This window comes from Orcinus orca, chromosome 12 (genome assembly GCF_937001465.1).
Source record: "Orcinus orca chromosome 12, mOrcOrc1.1, whole genome shotgun sequence".
Taxonomy (NCBI): Eukaryota; Metazoa; Chordata; class Mammalia; order Artiodactyla; family Delphinidae; genus Orcinus; species Orcinus orca.
In genome coordinates, this window is record NC_064570.1 from 25,239,684 (window position 1) to 25,254,094 (window position 14,411).

The following is a 14,411-nucleotide window of genomic DNA, read 5'->3' on the forward strand; positions in this document are numbered from 1 at the left end:
TGCTAAGTGTCCCATGGGAGAACATGCAGCCTACTTAGAGTGAGCCTCACCACTCCTAGGGACCACTCCCCTTTAATAGCTTTTTTTAAAATAACCATTCTTAGGTGGCAAAAGTTACGTCTCCCTCTACTAAACATCGTAAGTGCTTCAAATATTAGCATCCTGAGAATCGTGTATTTCTGGGACACAATAACATCTCCAGGGATCTAATGAGTAACAGAAAGGAAATTAACAGGAAACACTCATTTTCTATCTCTTTTCGGATCTTGCCTCCGGATGGGGTGAGTCCAGATGGTCAGTGATGAGGGGGACCAGAAGGTTGATTAGCCACACAGTACCTAGGACAGAGGCAGACAACCCTCTAGTTTTATCCAGACCTCTACAACCATACCTGTCACCATTGTTACAGAAGAACAAGATAAGCTAAAAAGCTGAGTCGTTTTACTTAAAACCCCAAATTCTCCTACTTAAAAATTTAAAAATATAACGAAATAAACTATCATAATTGAAATCTCTTTGAAACTACAAAGTTTCATTTAAATGCTTCATCTTAAAGCATTAGTGTTATAGTATTTCCCATCATGTTGCCATTTAGCAAGGATGGAACATGATAATATACTAGTATCAGGACTCTCAACATCTTAGCTTTGTTTCCATTAAGAAATTTTTTTCTCTTAATGCTTTCTGCTTATAGGTTTGAATTTCTTTTAAACTAATATATCTATACCGTCATATGCAAAACCTTAGTATAAATGAAATAGTTTTTAACAGAGTAAGCTAATATAATAAAAATATCTCAAGTTTAAACCATTTTTAATAAAAACTTGGGCTTTAGATACAGCAAACAGAAAAGAAAATCAGTATTTGTTTTTTCAGATTAGTGGATTTAAACAAAAAACAAAAATACACTGGCTGCCAGACTGCATATTAATAACCTGGACTGGGAGTCAGTAAGGAGACTAGGGCTTTTGTTCTGGCTCTTTCACTGATATGCTCATTAATTTTAGATTTCAATTTCATCTCTCTGGGCTTCATCTTCCCCAGCTGTTTTTCTGAGGAATAAAAGAATTTGACCAGATAATCTCTAAGGTTTCACTCAACGCCACGATTTTCTAAAAATTAGAAAATAATTGAAGTTAAAAATTAGAAATGAACCCTTCATTTCTGTAAAATTAATTTCTGAGATATTCTGGATTGCCATTGAGATTTCCTATTCTAAAAAATAACTCATAAAGTGTTCATTTCGGAATACTTCTTGCAGATTTTAAAAGAAGTTTAATCTGAATTATTAGAGGCATTTTTTTTTTAAACACCAATTTTGAAGAGGAATCATCTCCTCAATTAACATTCCCAGGAGAAAACATATACAAGAAGCTGATTACATTTACATTTTTCCCGGGAATGCTCATTTTAGACAAACTGCTGAAGTTTAGAGCAAAAAGCTCGAGTGGGCTTTGATGACAGAGAGAAGACAAATCCAGCTTCTTCCCTGATGGTACCAGCAGGTGAAAGAAACCTCCTGCCCCAGCCTTTTATTTCATAAACAGAAACATATACACCAAGCCTCAAAGCATGTAATTAATTAACTGCTAGTAATTTTGTTTAATTCTGAATTTACTTCTGTTTGTTAATACATCAAAATATTTTTAATAAAATTGTTCAATCAGAGATGTTTAAAACATGATTTTAAAAGAAAAGTGAATTTTAAATTAATGACTAAAAACATGACCGAAACCATAAGGAAAAATAACTCCAAGCTTTGGAGTGAAACAGGCAAAGACACATTTAAAGAGTTTAATTTATATAAATAAATGTTCTTCTGAACCAAGCCAGCCCTTCCTAATGTTTCAGTAGGAAGCAGCCCTGGCAGGGGGAGGGGAAAGCATATAGGATGTGGGACACTTAGCATGCGGTTACACAGAGACACTGGCAAGACCGGGATGAACGTGTGGGTACCGAGAGGCTCACCGTATTCTCCTGCCTTTGTCGTAACTGTAAAGTCAAGTCACTCAGCATTTGACTGAGAGTTGCCCGCACAGCAGTGTTTATACTACGCTGGTGACAGCTACATATGTATGTTTCAATGCACACCTGGTAAAGAAATAAGACAGCAACATACACGATCTGTAGATATCAGTTCATTACCAACATGCTTTGGAATTAATTGGAGAGGATGTTAAATCTCTCTTAAATAGAAAGTCAGCCTGATTTAAGACTAGTTGTCAATGAGTACTACTAAATATGTATTTTAAATCCCTGGGAATTTGTTTTTAATCATACAGGAAAAGTAATCTTTCCCTAAAGATTATCACTCTTAGAAGCTTATTATTCTGAGCATCACAGAAGAATGCAAATTAGTGATTTTTAGATATGCCAAATAATTCTACCTAGAACAAACTCAGGTGGCTAGAAATTAATCAGGAAAAGTTCTCTCCATGACAAAACAGGAACAGAATTTAACTCCTGAGTTATGAAGTGTGGGGAAAGGGTTAATGAAACCCTTTCTCCTCTATAAACAAGTTTGACCTTGGATTAAGTCTCCAGCTGTGTTCTTTTGGAAACCTGATAAAAGTGGGACAGTTAGCTGTGTTACTAGGCAGCATGGCTTAGGGTAAAAATGTCCCCCGATTACTAAGCTGCATCTGAATTCGGAGAACTGTGAACGAACTATAAAAACCTGGTGAGAAGTTTCCCTGGGTGACTGCTGTCATTGATCACACCCTCTGGGACCTCTACCAGCTGAGCTCATGCAGTTGTTACAGATGATTGGTTCCTACATAGTTGAAACCTGGGGATGCTAGCCAAGGTGACTCTGTACCCACAAAGGTGGCTCTCATCTTTTTGCTCCTAAGCTGACATTTGAGAGCCAGCAACTAGCCTCTGGACTGCAGCAAGGACTCCTTTGAAAGATATATGCCTGCCGTTAACCTACTTCTGTGTCCTGTCCCATATCCTGCTAAGTGAACATAACGCCAGTTGTGGTCTAGTTGGGTCTTGTGAGTCTGAATGTCTAGCTGAACATGAGAGGACTCCCTGATGGCTGCTGCATGGAGAAGTCCCAATTTGGGGGAAAAAAAAAAAAAAATCTCTCATTTGATGATGATGTTGATGTTAAATGGCATGACTTTTCAGATTTTATTGCCTCTAGTTCCTTTGGAAGCTATAGGAATGGGCATTGACAATAAATGCATGCTTTAAATTTGCCCACTTTTTCCTCTGCATAAGGTATGTTATCCTTTCCATTTTCCAAGCATAGTTAGTCCCACAAAAAGAAAAAAGGGGGGATTTAATGTACCTAAATTATTCTTCTAGGAGTAACTCCAAGACTATCTACAAGGAAAATACAGGGTTCTCACCCAAATGGCAAATTTAATTTGATGATTGATAACTGAAACAAGAGAGAAACTAAATGTTAACCTTTGTTGCTGCTACTGCTTAAGCTAGACCTTCCTGCGGGGCCTCATTATAATAACCTTCCTGGTAAAATTAACTAGGTAAAAGTAAATATTTTCTAACAGTTTAATTTATCTCCTATTGAATGCTTAATATTCCAAACGAGCATTGAAAACTCAACAGTGTAGTTGGAAGTTGGCTTAGATTAATTCATTTTAAGTTAAAAAATAAGAGCAAGTTCCAAAATATTTGTTTTTCAAACTACCATTTAGGGTATATCAGTTTTAAATTCATTTTCTTAAACAATCGTGGATTATAATGTACCTGAAGGTACAATTTATACATACTTAGAAAAAAACATGTTTTAATCTTGAAAGGCTTTTACTTTTGCATGTGATGAAATAGTTTAAAAACTGTGAAAATACATCTGAGTGAGGTATTTCACTTTGATGAAATCAAATTCTCCACAGTGTAATCAGGCACACTCGTACTATTTATACCTTAGGATTTAACAGTTTTCTTTAAATCTTATACTCTCCCAAGAAATCTTTATAACTGTTGATCTTTAAATCTCTAAGCTCTGACATTATAAATTTAAGGGGAAATTTTAAGCCTTAGACGCACTAAAGATGAGAGTAGCTATCTGGAGAGCTGAACTATACACTTAACATAAACATGATTTTCCTGAATACTGAGAGCCATCTATATCCTGCTTAAAAAACTCTATCAGTCCCTTTAGACCCAAGAAAGAAAGCACACATGAAGAACTGGATTTGAAGCAACACAAACAGTGCTGTAAACAGATGAAGTAACAAATGCATTTCTTTGAGTTTTAATGTTATCACCATTTTTAAGGTTTAGGTGCTATTACTACACGTACAACACTGGAAATGACTTATTGCAAGAGGCGTTTTATTAAGGGAAAAGATAGGCATGTTTAGTCTGCTTTAAAAAAAAAGATTAACCTAAGGATCTCATTCTACTAAAGTTGGGAGTATAAATAGGGAATATGACAAAAGGGTATCCTTTTAAATATAAAAATGATCATGGGGCTTCCCTGGTGGCGCAGTGGTTGAGAGTCCGCCGGCCGATGCAGGGGACGCGGGTTTGTGCCCCGGTCTGGGAAGATCCCACATGCCGCGGAGCGGCTGGGCCCGTGAGCCATGGCTGCTGAGCCTGCGCGTCCGGAGCCTGTGCTCCGCAACGGGAGAGGCCACAACAGTGAGAGGCCCACGTACCGCAAAAACAGAAAAAAAAAAAAAGATCATGTATCTGATAATATCACTCTCTTTAGGTACTCAGAAAGAAATGCTTTATCAGTTATCCTGACATCTTCTAAAGAAAAGTTCCTTTAACTTGCTATATTAATAATAAATTGGTAAATCCGAAAGTTTTGCAGAACTACGTTTCCCCTTATAAACCTGACCATTGTAATTCAAGACCAGTGATTTTTCACTTTGTGAATGTTTTTCTTCCTATACCTCAGGGCAGTGCTAAGATGAGCACACTGAATCAGAGAAGCTCAGAGAACACCATGTCCAAAGTCAGGCTGAGTTTCTGGAAAAGGAGCTTATCAGTTTCTTCTTTTCATATATCCTGTATCAGTCCTGTCTCCCCATGCCCTTTGCTTTCGTGGTGCAGAACTGACACTTAAAAAGCCTCAGTCCTGCACCTCTGCCAGAGGCTCAAAGGGCAAGTCAAATACCTTGTGAAAAGCCACAGGCCCCTGATCGCCAGGGAATGCACGAAGACACAGGGCAGTGAGGAGTTTCGTAAGGGACATTTTGATCATTTCATGCATTTGTGGACATCTAGCTTTATGGCATGCTAGACACAACTGAGGGCAAAAACATACATCATTAATGAAGCAAAACAGACCCCGAAAGCAGGAAGGAACAAGAACAAGAAAACACAAGTTTGCAAGCCATACATAAGCAAGTTTTGTATCACCAAGTCAGTAGACTGATAAATAACAGTACTAGGTTACGACCACGGTGTAATCACTATTATTAAATATGAAGCAGCATAGTGGAATGTAGCAGATATTCAATATACATTAACCAAAGTGATAATAAATTTTAAAGAAGCTGCCACAGTAGAAGTTTGCTTAGCTTTACAAAGTACGCATGACCTTCACTTTGTTGAACTGTGCATTTACCTTCTCTTCCCTATCTGAATGGGGTTAGTGGCATAGCTTTGTTAAAACAGTGCATGGTACTGACTAATGAGTTCTATAAAGAGAAGAGCTAGTATGTTTCCAACTGGAAAATTTTTACGGAGATGACAATTTATGGTGATAAAAAATAGAAAGGATCAGAGATTAAGTAAGCTACAAGAAAGCAGAAATGTCTCTTATATGAACGCTTGCTGATCACATTAGAACCAAAGGAAATTTTGATGATCACTGTAAGTCTGAACTCTGTTATATCGTGACGACAGCTCAGTGGCTCTGCCGTTCCCAGGTAAACAGCAGTAACGGTATGTGACAGGAGGCACCTCATCAAACGGGTCCTGTTAATGCAGACACACAGGCACACACACATACATACACACAGACAGAATGAACTGAAGTTGCTTTATTATTCCTAAGAAATACCTGTGTAAGTAAATCTGATCCCATGCTGGGGTAGGGAAATTTGCTGGTTTTCCTTTTGGATCTCAACTTACAAGGAAATTCTTAAAGTGCCCAGGCATTTACGGAAAACTCACTGGGACTTCCTTCTTCCTCCTCCATGTTCTTCCTGGCTGGCATATTCAAATGGCTTAAGACCCCTCAACCCCTCAATGCCTGCACCTTCTCAGGCAGAGCCTTCTGCTTTGTCTACACAGGGTCTACCAAACTCTAGCCTCTGTCCAGTGAACCAACCCAAAATGAAGTAGAGGGGATCTCTGCATTGCTCAGTGTGTCTTCTAACTCCAACTAAGTTCTTCAAGAGCCAGAGGTTAAAGGAAAGTGGAGAATGTCTTGCAAAGGACTAGTTCGCTCAAAGCCTATCTGGCAGGAAGTAGCCGAAGAACAGACACCTTAGAGGAGTCAAACCAGAGTCAGCAAAGAGGCTGGCCCACGAGGAAGGAAAGAAAGAGTTTCTGGAAGGAAAAGTGGAGAAGCTCCTTAGAATGGGGTTTCCTCAATCCAGTAGCCTCAGCTGGTTTAATGGGGCAGCTTCCTTGGTTGGACTTCTTGCCAGGAGGTGGGGCTACCCCTCCCAGTCTTAAAGAGAACAAGACAAATAAGATGCTTCCAGGATAAATGGACCAAGTAAGTCATCTGTGTACTCTTTTTCCAGGTTATATCTGAAGACTATCTGCTCCTTAATTGTAAAATATTTTATTTGAGGTACGGCTCAGAAATAACGCTTCCACATTAGAGTTAAAAAAAAAAAAAAAAGGATCACTGAATATTTAAAGAGAAGTCAGCCCAATTAAAATAATACTTTAGTGACAACTAGAACCGTGACATCAGAATCTTTGGCAGCAGGTCTTGAGTGTCAGTGTTTTTTAAGTTCCCTGGCATAACAAGTGGAACTATTGCTAAACTCCATATCCTCTGAGGATAACGTAATGTTCAGAAAAGATAAACTGAGTATCAATATGTAAAGACACCCAAGAAAGTGGCATATGCCCGATGGTCACTTGAATCTACGGTCACGAAAAAAGTAAAACGCATCAACACTTCTGCTTTACATGTAAAACCACCATACAGCCATTCTCTAACTAAATGCCTTGGTAAAGGTCCAAAGTGGATAAGAATCCAAAGAATTTCAGTCAGTTGCTGTATTAATATGGCAAGATTTCACTAACATTTTCTAAGACTGAGGGTAGCCAGGAAGCAATAGTATAGCATAGTGGTTAACAGCACATATTTGAAATATAAAAAGCCTAGATTTGAATATCTAAAAAAAAAATTTCTTCAATATTGTTTTTTATTTATAAACAAATCAATATAAAATAAGTCTAGATAGCAGTGGGGGGAGCTTACTTACAAAGGAAGCATGTGGAAAGTGGAGTGGGTGCAATCAGACTCCAGCCTGGAGACCCCGCCCTCCCATCCACCTTTGGGCTTTCCTGGCCTAAAATCACTGGGCAAGCAAATTAACCTCCCTTTCTCTGGGATTCTTTATATAGCTTGGTTATGGTAAAGATTAAAAGAGAATGTGTGGAAAATACAATACTTATTGACATGCCCTAGGAACTCAACCATCAGTAGCTACCATTATTAACCACTGTTTTGGAATTGAGGGATGGAGGATGGATGGAGTAAAAAAGGGAGGTTCCTGAAAGTAAAAATCTTAAAGAAAAAAAAAAAAGGTCTTTGAGAGAGACTCTGCTTGAACTTGATAACATGCCACAGGATCAAAGACTGGAAGTTTCCCATGACTAAGATCAAACCAGCAAATACACTTTACAAACAAGGCTTTCTCACTTAGAAACACCCCATAGAGCAGCCTTCAGCAGGCATGAGAATATGCTCCAAATCTTACCAATGAAACAGTATCATTAACCATCTTCAAATCAGCTTCACAGAGCTTCTGGTTACGCACTACCTCTTCCCAAGGCCTTGGCGATTTTTACTTCGACAGCTTTTTCCTACGTTAAGGTAACTATCCTCGCAACACTCAACACATCTGCTCATTTGGGCCTAAGAGTAGGAGAAATACTAAGCGTACAGCTTTCAACCAATGAAGAGAGTTTTGTATCCATACAGAGTTTTAGTAATGATAATTCATGAAATTAAACAGAAAACACATGTTGGATATTTCATAACTGTCCAATTCTAAATTCGGTTGATATTTATTCCTCCTGCATCATAGAAGGCCCTATTCTGAAAAACTGTCATTATTGCAGTTTAATAAAGCAAGTTAAAGTTAGACACACAAATGAAGGCTGCCCTCTTATTTACATTTTCAGCGCTTAATGATCCTTTTATAGTTTCAGCAGTACCTTGGGAAAACAGACTCATTTTTCATACTTAAGCACACATCCCATTTCCTGATCAACAGGTTCCAGGGTAAACACTATTCTTGAGTAACAGTCAATGCAGACAGAGTAAGAAAGAAGAGAGTGTGTGGATTTTCTCCCAACATTTCCACAGGGGTTTTAAATGATTTACTTTAAGGTCTTTTTATAAATTGTTTCCAGCTATATCAAAAGTGACAATAGGAGAAAAGATTTTTTTTTCTTGAAGTCAGACTTATTTTTATGAGAAATTCAGCTACAACCAAGAGAGCTTCCAGGAGCTAAGTGGTAGTTTTAGGCTGAAATGTCCTGCTTTAAAAATAGAGATGCAGATTTTCCAAAGGCTAAATTAGCAGGTGGAAAGCACTTGAGAACATGCAAAAACCTGCAAAATCACTGGGTTTCACTATGTCTACAGAATACCATTATTTTTGTGGCAGTATAACTCTCTTTTGTAGTTAATGCTTCCTGTTGATGAAAAAGTATTTGTTAAGCAACTTATATGGTGAAAAACCAAAAGGTTCTAAGCTATTTTGCAAATTTGAGGAAATAGAAAATGTAGGCAATGTAAGAAAAATACTTATACCTATCATGTGTATCTGAAGTAAACAATGATTTCCAATAAGTCTACTATCCTTTCTTAAATTATGCATACATAATGCACTTAATAATCTAACAGCTGTAACTACTGATCCATAAGCTTATATTTATAAATTGTTCTTATGCTTTTCATATAAATAGATCTACTCCATGCTCGTCTTATGCCAGATTACATAAATATGGATTCGGGGAGGAGGTATGGTTTTAAAGGTTGACAGGGCCTTATTGGCGGAAACACATACTCAGAAGGAACAGTGGGATAGCTCTGTGGCAGTTTAAACCATTAAAGCGTTTTAAGAAATATGTTTGATATATATCAAGCAATGACAAATGGGAAGGAGAAAACGTGGAGATGATTTGGCAGGAGAAGATGATGAAAGACAAGGGAAATTAGAAGAGTCAAAATCTTGTACTTATTAGGGGCCACCATTGAGAGGATTCTGCTGCTGTGTGGGTGTCCCTACTTCATGGAGGGGGCTCGATTAGCCATGGCAAAGAGGCATGGCAGATCTTGCCTGGGATTTAGGTCTATAAACCCAGCAGAACGCTATCTTTAGATCTCATTTTAATGAGATTATACCAATATTCACTTGTGGCAGCACTTCTCAAACTTTAATACGTTTATGCATCCCACGGGGTATCTTATTACAAGGCAGATTCTTATTCAGAGGTCTGGGTTGGGGCCCGAGGATCTGCATTTCTAACAAGCTCCCAGATGCTGCCATGCATCTGCCGGGTGGACCACACTTGAGGCTTTAGAGCATCACAGCTCCTTTCAATATGGTTTTACAACACAGCTTGTTGGAGGGAACAGTAACTATCAGAGCAGTGATTTTCAACTTGGCTTCTGCAGTAGAATCAACCGGAGGCCTTTACAAAATTTGTTTGCCCAGATCCCTCCAAGACCAAAAAACTCAGAATTTCTAGGGCAACTCTAGGCATTTACTTTTGCTAATACTTCCCAGGTGATTTGAATATGCAGCCTTTGAAGAGAACCCTCAACATAAAAGTAAGGCCTCTGATGCTTTGCAACTGTAAGTATCCCATACGTAAGAGAGTTCGTTTCAGGAGGGTAAAGAGAGGTCAAAGTTTAATCAAGTAACTACTGAAAATAGTCAGCCTTATACAGGAACCTATGCAAACTTGTATAAGCCTGTCTCTAGTTCTGATCTTTAATCATTGTTGGTGGTGAACTGAGGCATACTATTCTCTTAAGAAAAAGGATCTATTTTAAAGATAAAAGGCAAGATTAGTTTAACTTCAACACTGTGTCTGCAGGGTGCTCACGCCTGGGAATGGTCTGGATGAGGGGAAGGGTAGCCCCTTTGAGAACTACCACTGATTTCCACGGGGCAAGTGTAAGGGCCCCTGTGAGTGTCCCTTCCACAACCAAACTACGACAGCACGTGCTACAGGGTATAAAGACCAAAAGCTCAGTCATACCGACCAGTCTTGCTTCCTGGTTCTATCACTTCCTAGCTGTGTGGTTGGTACAACAGTACTGTTGTGCAGATTATATGATCTAATACAGGGAAAGTTCTGAGAACGGTGCCTGGCAGAGAGCTAAATATGTCCTAAAGGTAGCCATGTAACATTGTCTTAGCCATGTAATATGTACTTCTCTCTTGCCACCAAGAGTGACGTTATGTTCTCAAGCCTCCTCAGAATGATCAACTCTAATGGCCACAGAGAGCCCAGAGCTCTAGCTAATGCCTGGTGGAAGTACTCTGACTTGCAGCCAAGCCTGATGGATAAAAGATCCACTATTCTCAGCAGGAGAGCACTTTCCAGGGTGTTTTTCTCACTGGCTTTCTGATCGGTGCCACTGGATAGAGTGAGCCCCTGGTGCTGGCATCTGCATGCTCGTCCTCTGCTTCTCTCAGCAGCCTGGCGTGCAGATGTCCTTACCCATGGACTGGCCAGCTGCAAGAGTTGGATTCTTACTCCCTTCAACCTGGTGTCCACGCCAGGTCCAGGCTAGCACAGAGGAGTGATTCTGCACACTGCCATTTATCAAAAGCACTTTGAAGGGGTGACCATTGTGGTCCTTACAAAGCAGTCTCCATCCCCCTGCTATGCTGGAGAATGTGCTGATGTTTCCAGTCACCAGAAAAGAGTGGGGCATCTAAGTGAGGGCTGGGGGAACCTGCAGCCTCAACTGTTAAGTTCCACCACAGACAGGGAGGTGGTAGGACCTTCTTGTGGATCTATAGGAGAGGTGGGACCTAAAAACATCTTCTGGGAGCCTGCACACTGTCAAGGGAAGGTCCCTGCTATCAAATACAGGATGAAAAGTTTATTTTTAAGATCTTTGACAAGTCCTTCCTTCAGAGGAATGCAGTCCGAAGCCTCCATCCTGAACAATAAGTCAAAGCTAGCACTGGAAGTAATGCATTTTTCCATGATGGTCTGACCCCTGCTTTATGACCTTCATGCTGACATTCTGCTGGGAACTCTTCCAACTAGGGGATCTCAGGAGGCTGCAGGAGGGGCAAGAAGGGGAAGTAAGCTTGCTACTGTTGTCTCAGGAACCTAAGCCCAGTTGATGACCCATCCCTTCAGGGTCCTGGCCGTGTCAACATTATTTAGTGGAAGCCTGGACGTCGTCATCCATCTGCTGCTCCAGGAGAGCAGTAGCTAACCTTGACCCAGCATTTACTATGCGGCTGCCTGCACTGAAAGCTTTTTACATGGATTCTATCTTTCTTGTCTAATCAGCACAACCATACTACGAGATAGCGAGGTAGGCGCTGTTCGCATTGCTTTTACACAGAGAACAAACACAAGCCCAGGGAGGTATCTAAGGCAACACCGCTGGGAGGTGGTAAAGCCAGGATTTTTACACCCAACCAGTGCAACTCAAGAGCCCACACTGTCACCACCAAGCTCAAGCGCCTTTATCTTTATATCACTCTTGGGCTGAGATTTAAAAAATAAATAAATAAAAGGTTTTTTCCCTTTATAGGTTCTGGTAGAGACCACTGTGTTTTGATGTTTCATCCTATCTAGACAGGTCTGCCAACTCTCTACTCTGGCTTCCAGATCCCCTCTGAAATCACCCTTGACTTGGGTGGCCCATGGCAGTGTGTATCTGCTGCTCGGGAATTACATCTCGAATCTTTCAGATTCTCATTCAAAAACTCATCCCTGTGAGGATGATAAAGACCTCACCCTCTCAAAGGGAGTTTGGGAATCCCTGGTGGCCTCCCCAGTCCTGAGGGTCCTACAACAACCCATCCCCTTCCCCATACCCGTCCTGGGCAGGGGTCGAGCTAGGCAGTGGCTGGGCAGTGACACGCTGCATTTCCCTTCTTGTCCCTTCACATGGCAAAGAAATAACAAGCCTGTTACATGCCAATCCTGTTTCTTGCTCTGATCAAAACTACATTTGTCACTTTGAAAGCAAACCGGCATGAGGTATCTAAAATAGTCAAACTCATAGAAACAGAGAGTAGAATGGTGGTTGCACGGTGTGGGGAGGAGGAGGGAAATGGAGAGTTAATATTCAATGGGTATAAAGTTTCAGTTATGCAAGATGAATAAGTTCTAGAGACCTGCTATACAACACTGCACTACGGTTAACACTACTGAATTGTATACTTAAAAAGTTTGTTAAGGGGCTTTCCTGGTGGCGCAGTGGTTGAGAGTCCGCCTGCCAATGCAGGGGACGTGGGTTCGTGCCCCGGTCCGGGAAGATCCCACATGGCGCGGAGCGGCTGGGCCCGTGAGCCAGGGCCACTGAGCCTGCGCGTCTGGAGCCTGTGCTCCACAAGGGGAGAGACCACAACAGTTAGAGGCCCGCGTACCACAAAAAAAAAAAAAAAAAAAATTTGTTAAGATCTCATGTTGTGTTCTTACCACAGTTAATAAAAAAAAAAGCAGGGGCTTCCCTGGTGGCACAGTGGTTGAGAGTCCGCCTGCCGATGCAGGGGACGTGGGTACGTGCCCCGGTCCGGGAGGATCCCACGTGCCGCGGAGCGGCTGGGCCCGTGGGCCTCGGCCGCTGGGCCTGCGCGTCTGGAGCCTGTGCTCCACAGCGGGAGGAGCCACAATGGTGAGAGGCCCGCGTACCGAGAAAAAAAAAAAAAGCAAACCTACAAATGACAAGATCACTCACAAGTATCTCTTAAAATTCAACTAAAAATACTGATAGCTATTCTATTTCTTTACTTATATAGAGTGAAACATACTAATGTGGTAAAGAAAAGTGTTCTTTCTACCTACATAAATACTCATTTGAGAACTGATTTATGTCATAGTGAGGGGTCAGCTGTCTTTTTTTCTTGACTGACACATAAAAATGTTCTATGTGCTCAAAAATAATTTTCTCTCAATTTTCACTCTTCAGTGCCACATAATACCATACAAGCACATGTATCAGCCAATATAAATACTACTCATGATAATGTTAACTATGCATGATGATGGATATGTTAATTAGCTTGACTGTGGTGACTATTTCACAATGTATATGCATATCGAAACATCGAACATTTTATTTGTTGGCTATACCTCAATAATGATGAGAAAAAGAGGAAAAAAGAAAACATGCCCTAAGTGTTAAGCGTCTACCTGGTATACTCAATAAATGGTAATCATTAGTGTTAAAAAAAAAAAAAATACCCATGACTGTTGATAGTTAGGCTTTCTTTTTCTCTATAATTTCAGAATTCTGAATATATTATTGGCTCCTTGAGGTCTACGTGTGTAGTCTTGTCAAAACATACAAATCCTGAAGATACTCTTTTCAAGAAGTGGCAGGTAATTCATTCTAAGCATAGTAAAGTACAGCTTTGGAATGATGCTGTTTCCAAAAGCCAAAGGCATATGCCAGACATTCAAGAAAGCAAGTTTTCTTTTGGACATACTGCTGGGAGTGCTGAAGGTACATATTACTCTAGGCTGCAATACAGATGGAAAAGAGAAGGCTTCCCAATGATCGTTACAAAATGCATTCATCAGGGTTTAGGAGACGGGGATGCAACTTAATCAATAAACATCTCCTCTAAATCTCACACTTGGTTTCTTAAAAACCATTTAAAAAAAAATCAAATTCTCTTCCATCAATCTTAGGAAAAATAGTAAGGGCAATACCTAGGTGTAGCAGCGTCGGGAGAACCGGTACTGTTATTTCCATGGCTAAAGCCTCAAGTCAAGCAAACCAAAGCATGCAGAGCACCGACTAAGGATGGTGGCCCACACAGCCTGCTTCCCACAGATCAACTCCGTAGCGGAAATTCCCCACAATAATGATCAGACAAGGGCTCACCCCACTGCTGCGGCTTGGCTCCACCCCAGCATTTATCCCAGGTCGGGGTAAAGCAGCTGTGAGCAGACAGCACACACAAGCAGCACTTGAGCGTCTGGGGAAAACGGATACTCACCTCCGCGATCTTCAGCACTGCGCTCCCATTCAGGTCAAAGGTTGGGGTGTAGGTTATGCAGAGTAAAACCTTTAACAG

The 14,411-nt window shown here is 40.6% G+C and overlaps 1 protein-coding gene across 2 annotated transcripts in view; it reads right to left on the reverse strand.

The window, feature by feature from the left end:
- The window catches only part of ARFGEF3 (ARFGEF family member 3), a 312,275-nt gene that overhangs the window by 102,390 nt on the left and 195,474 nt on the right, over nt 1-14,411 (reverse strand). For both annotated transcript variants that reach the window (XM_049695570.1, XM_004263774.3), the window contains 2 exons: nt 14,334-14,402; nt 1,969-2,091 (listed from right to left, as the gene is read on the reverse strand). In XM_049695570.1, the coding sequence (XP_049551527.1) occupies nt 1,969-2,091; nt 14,334-14,402 (192 nt within the window). The remainder of the gene's footprint in view (nt 1-1,968; nt 2,092-14,333; nt 14,403-14,411) is intronic.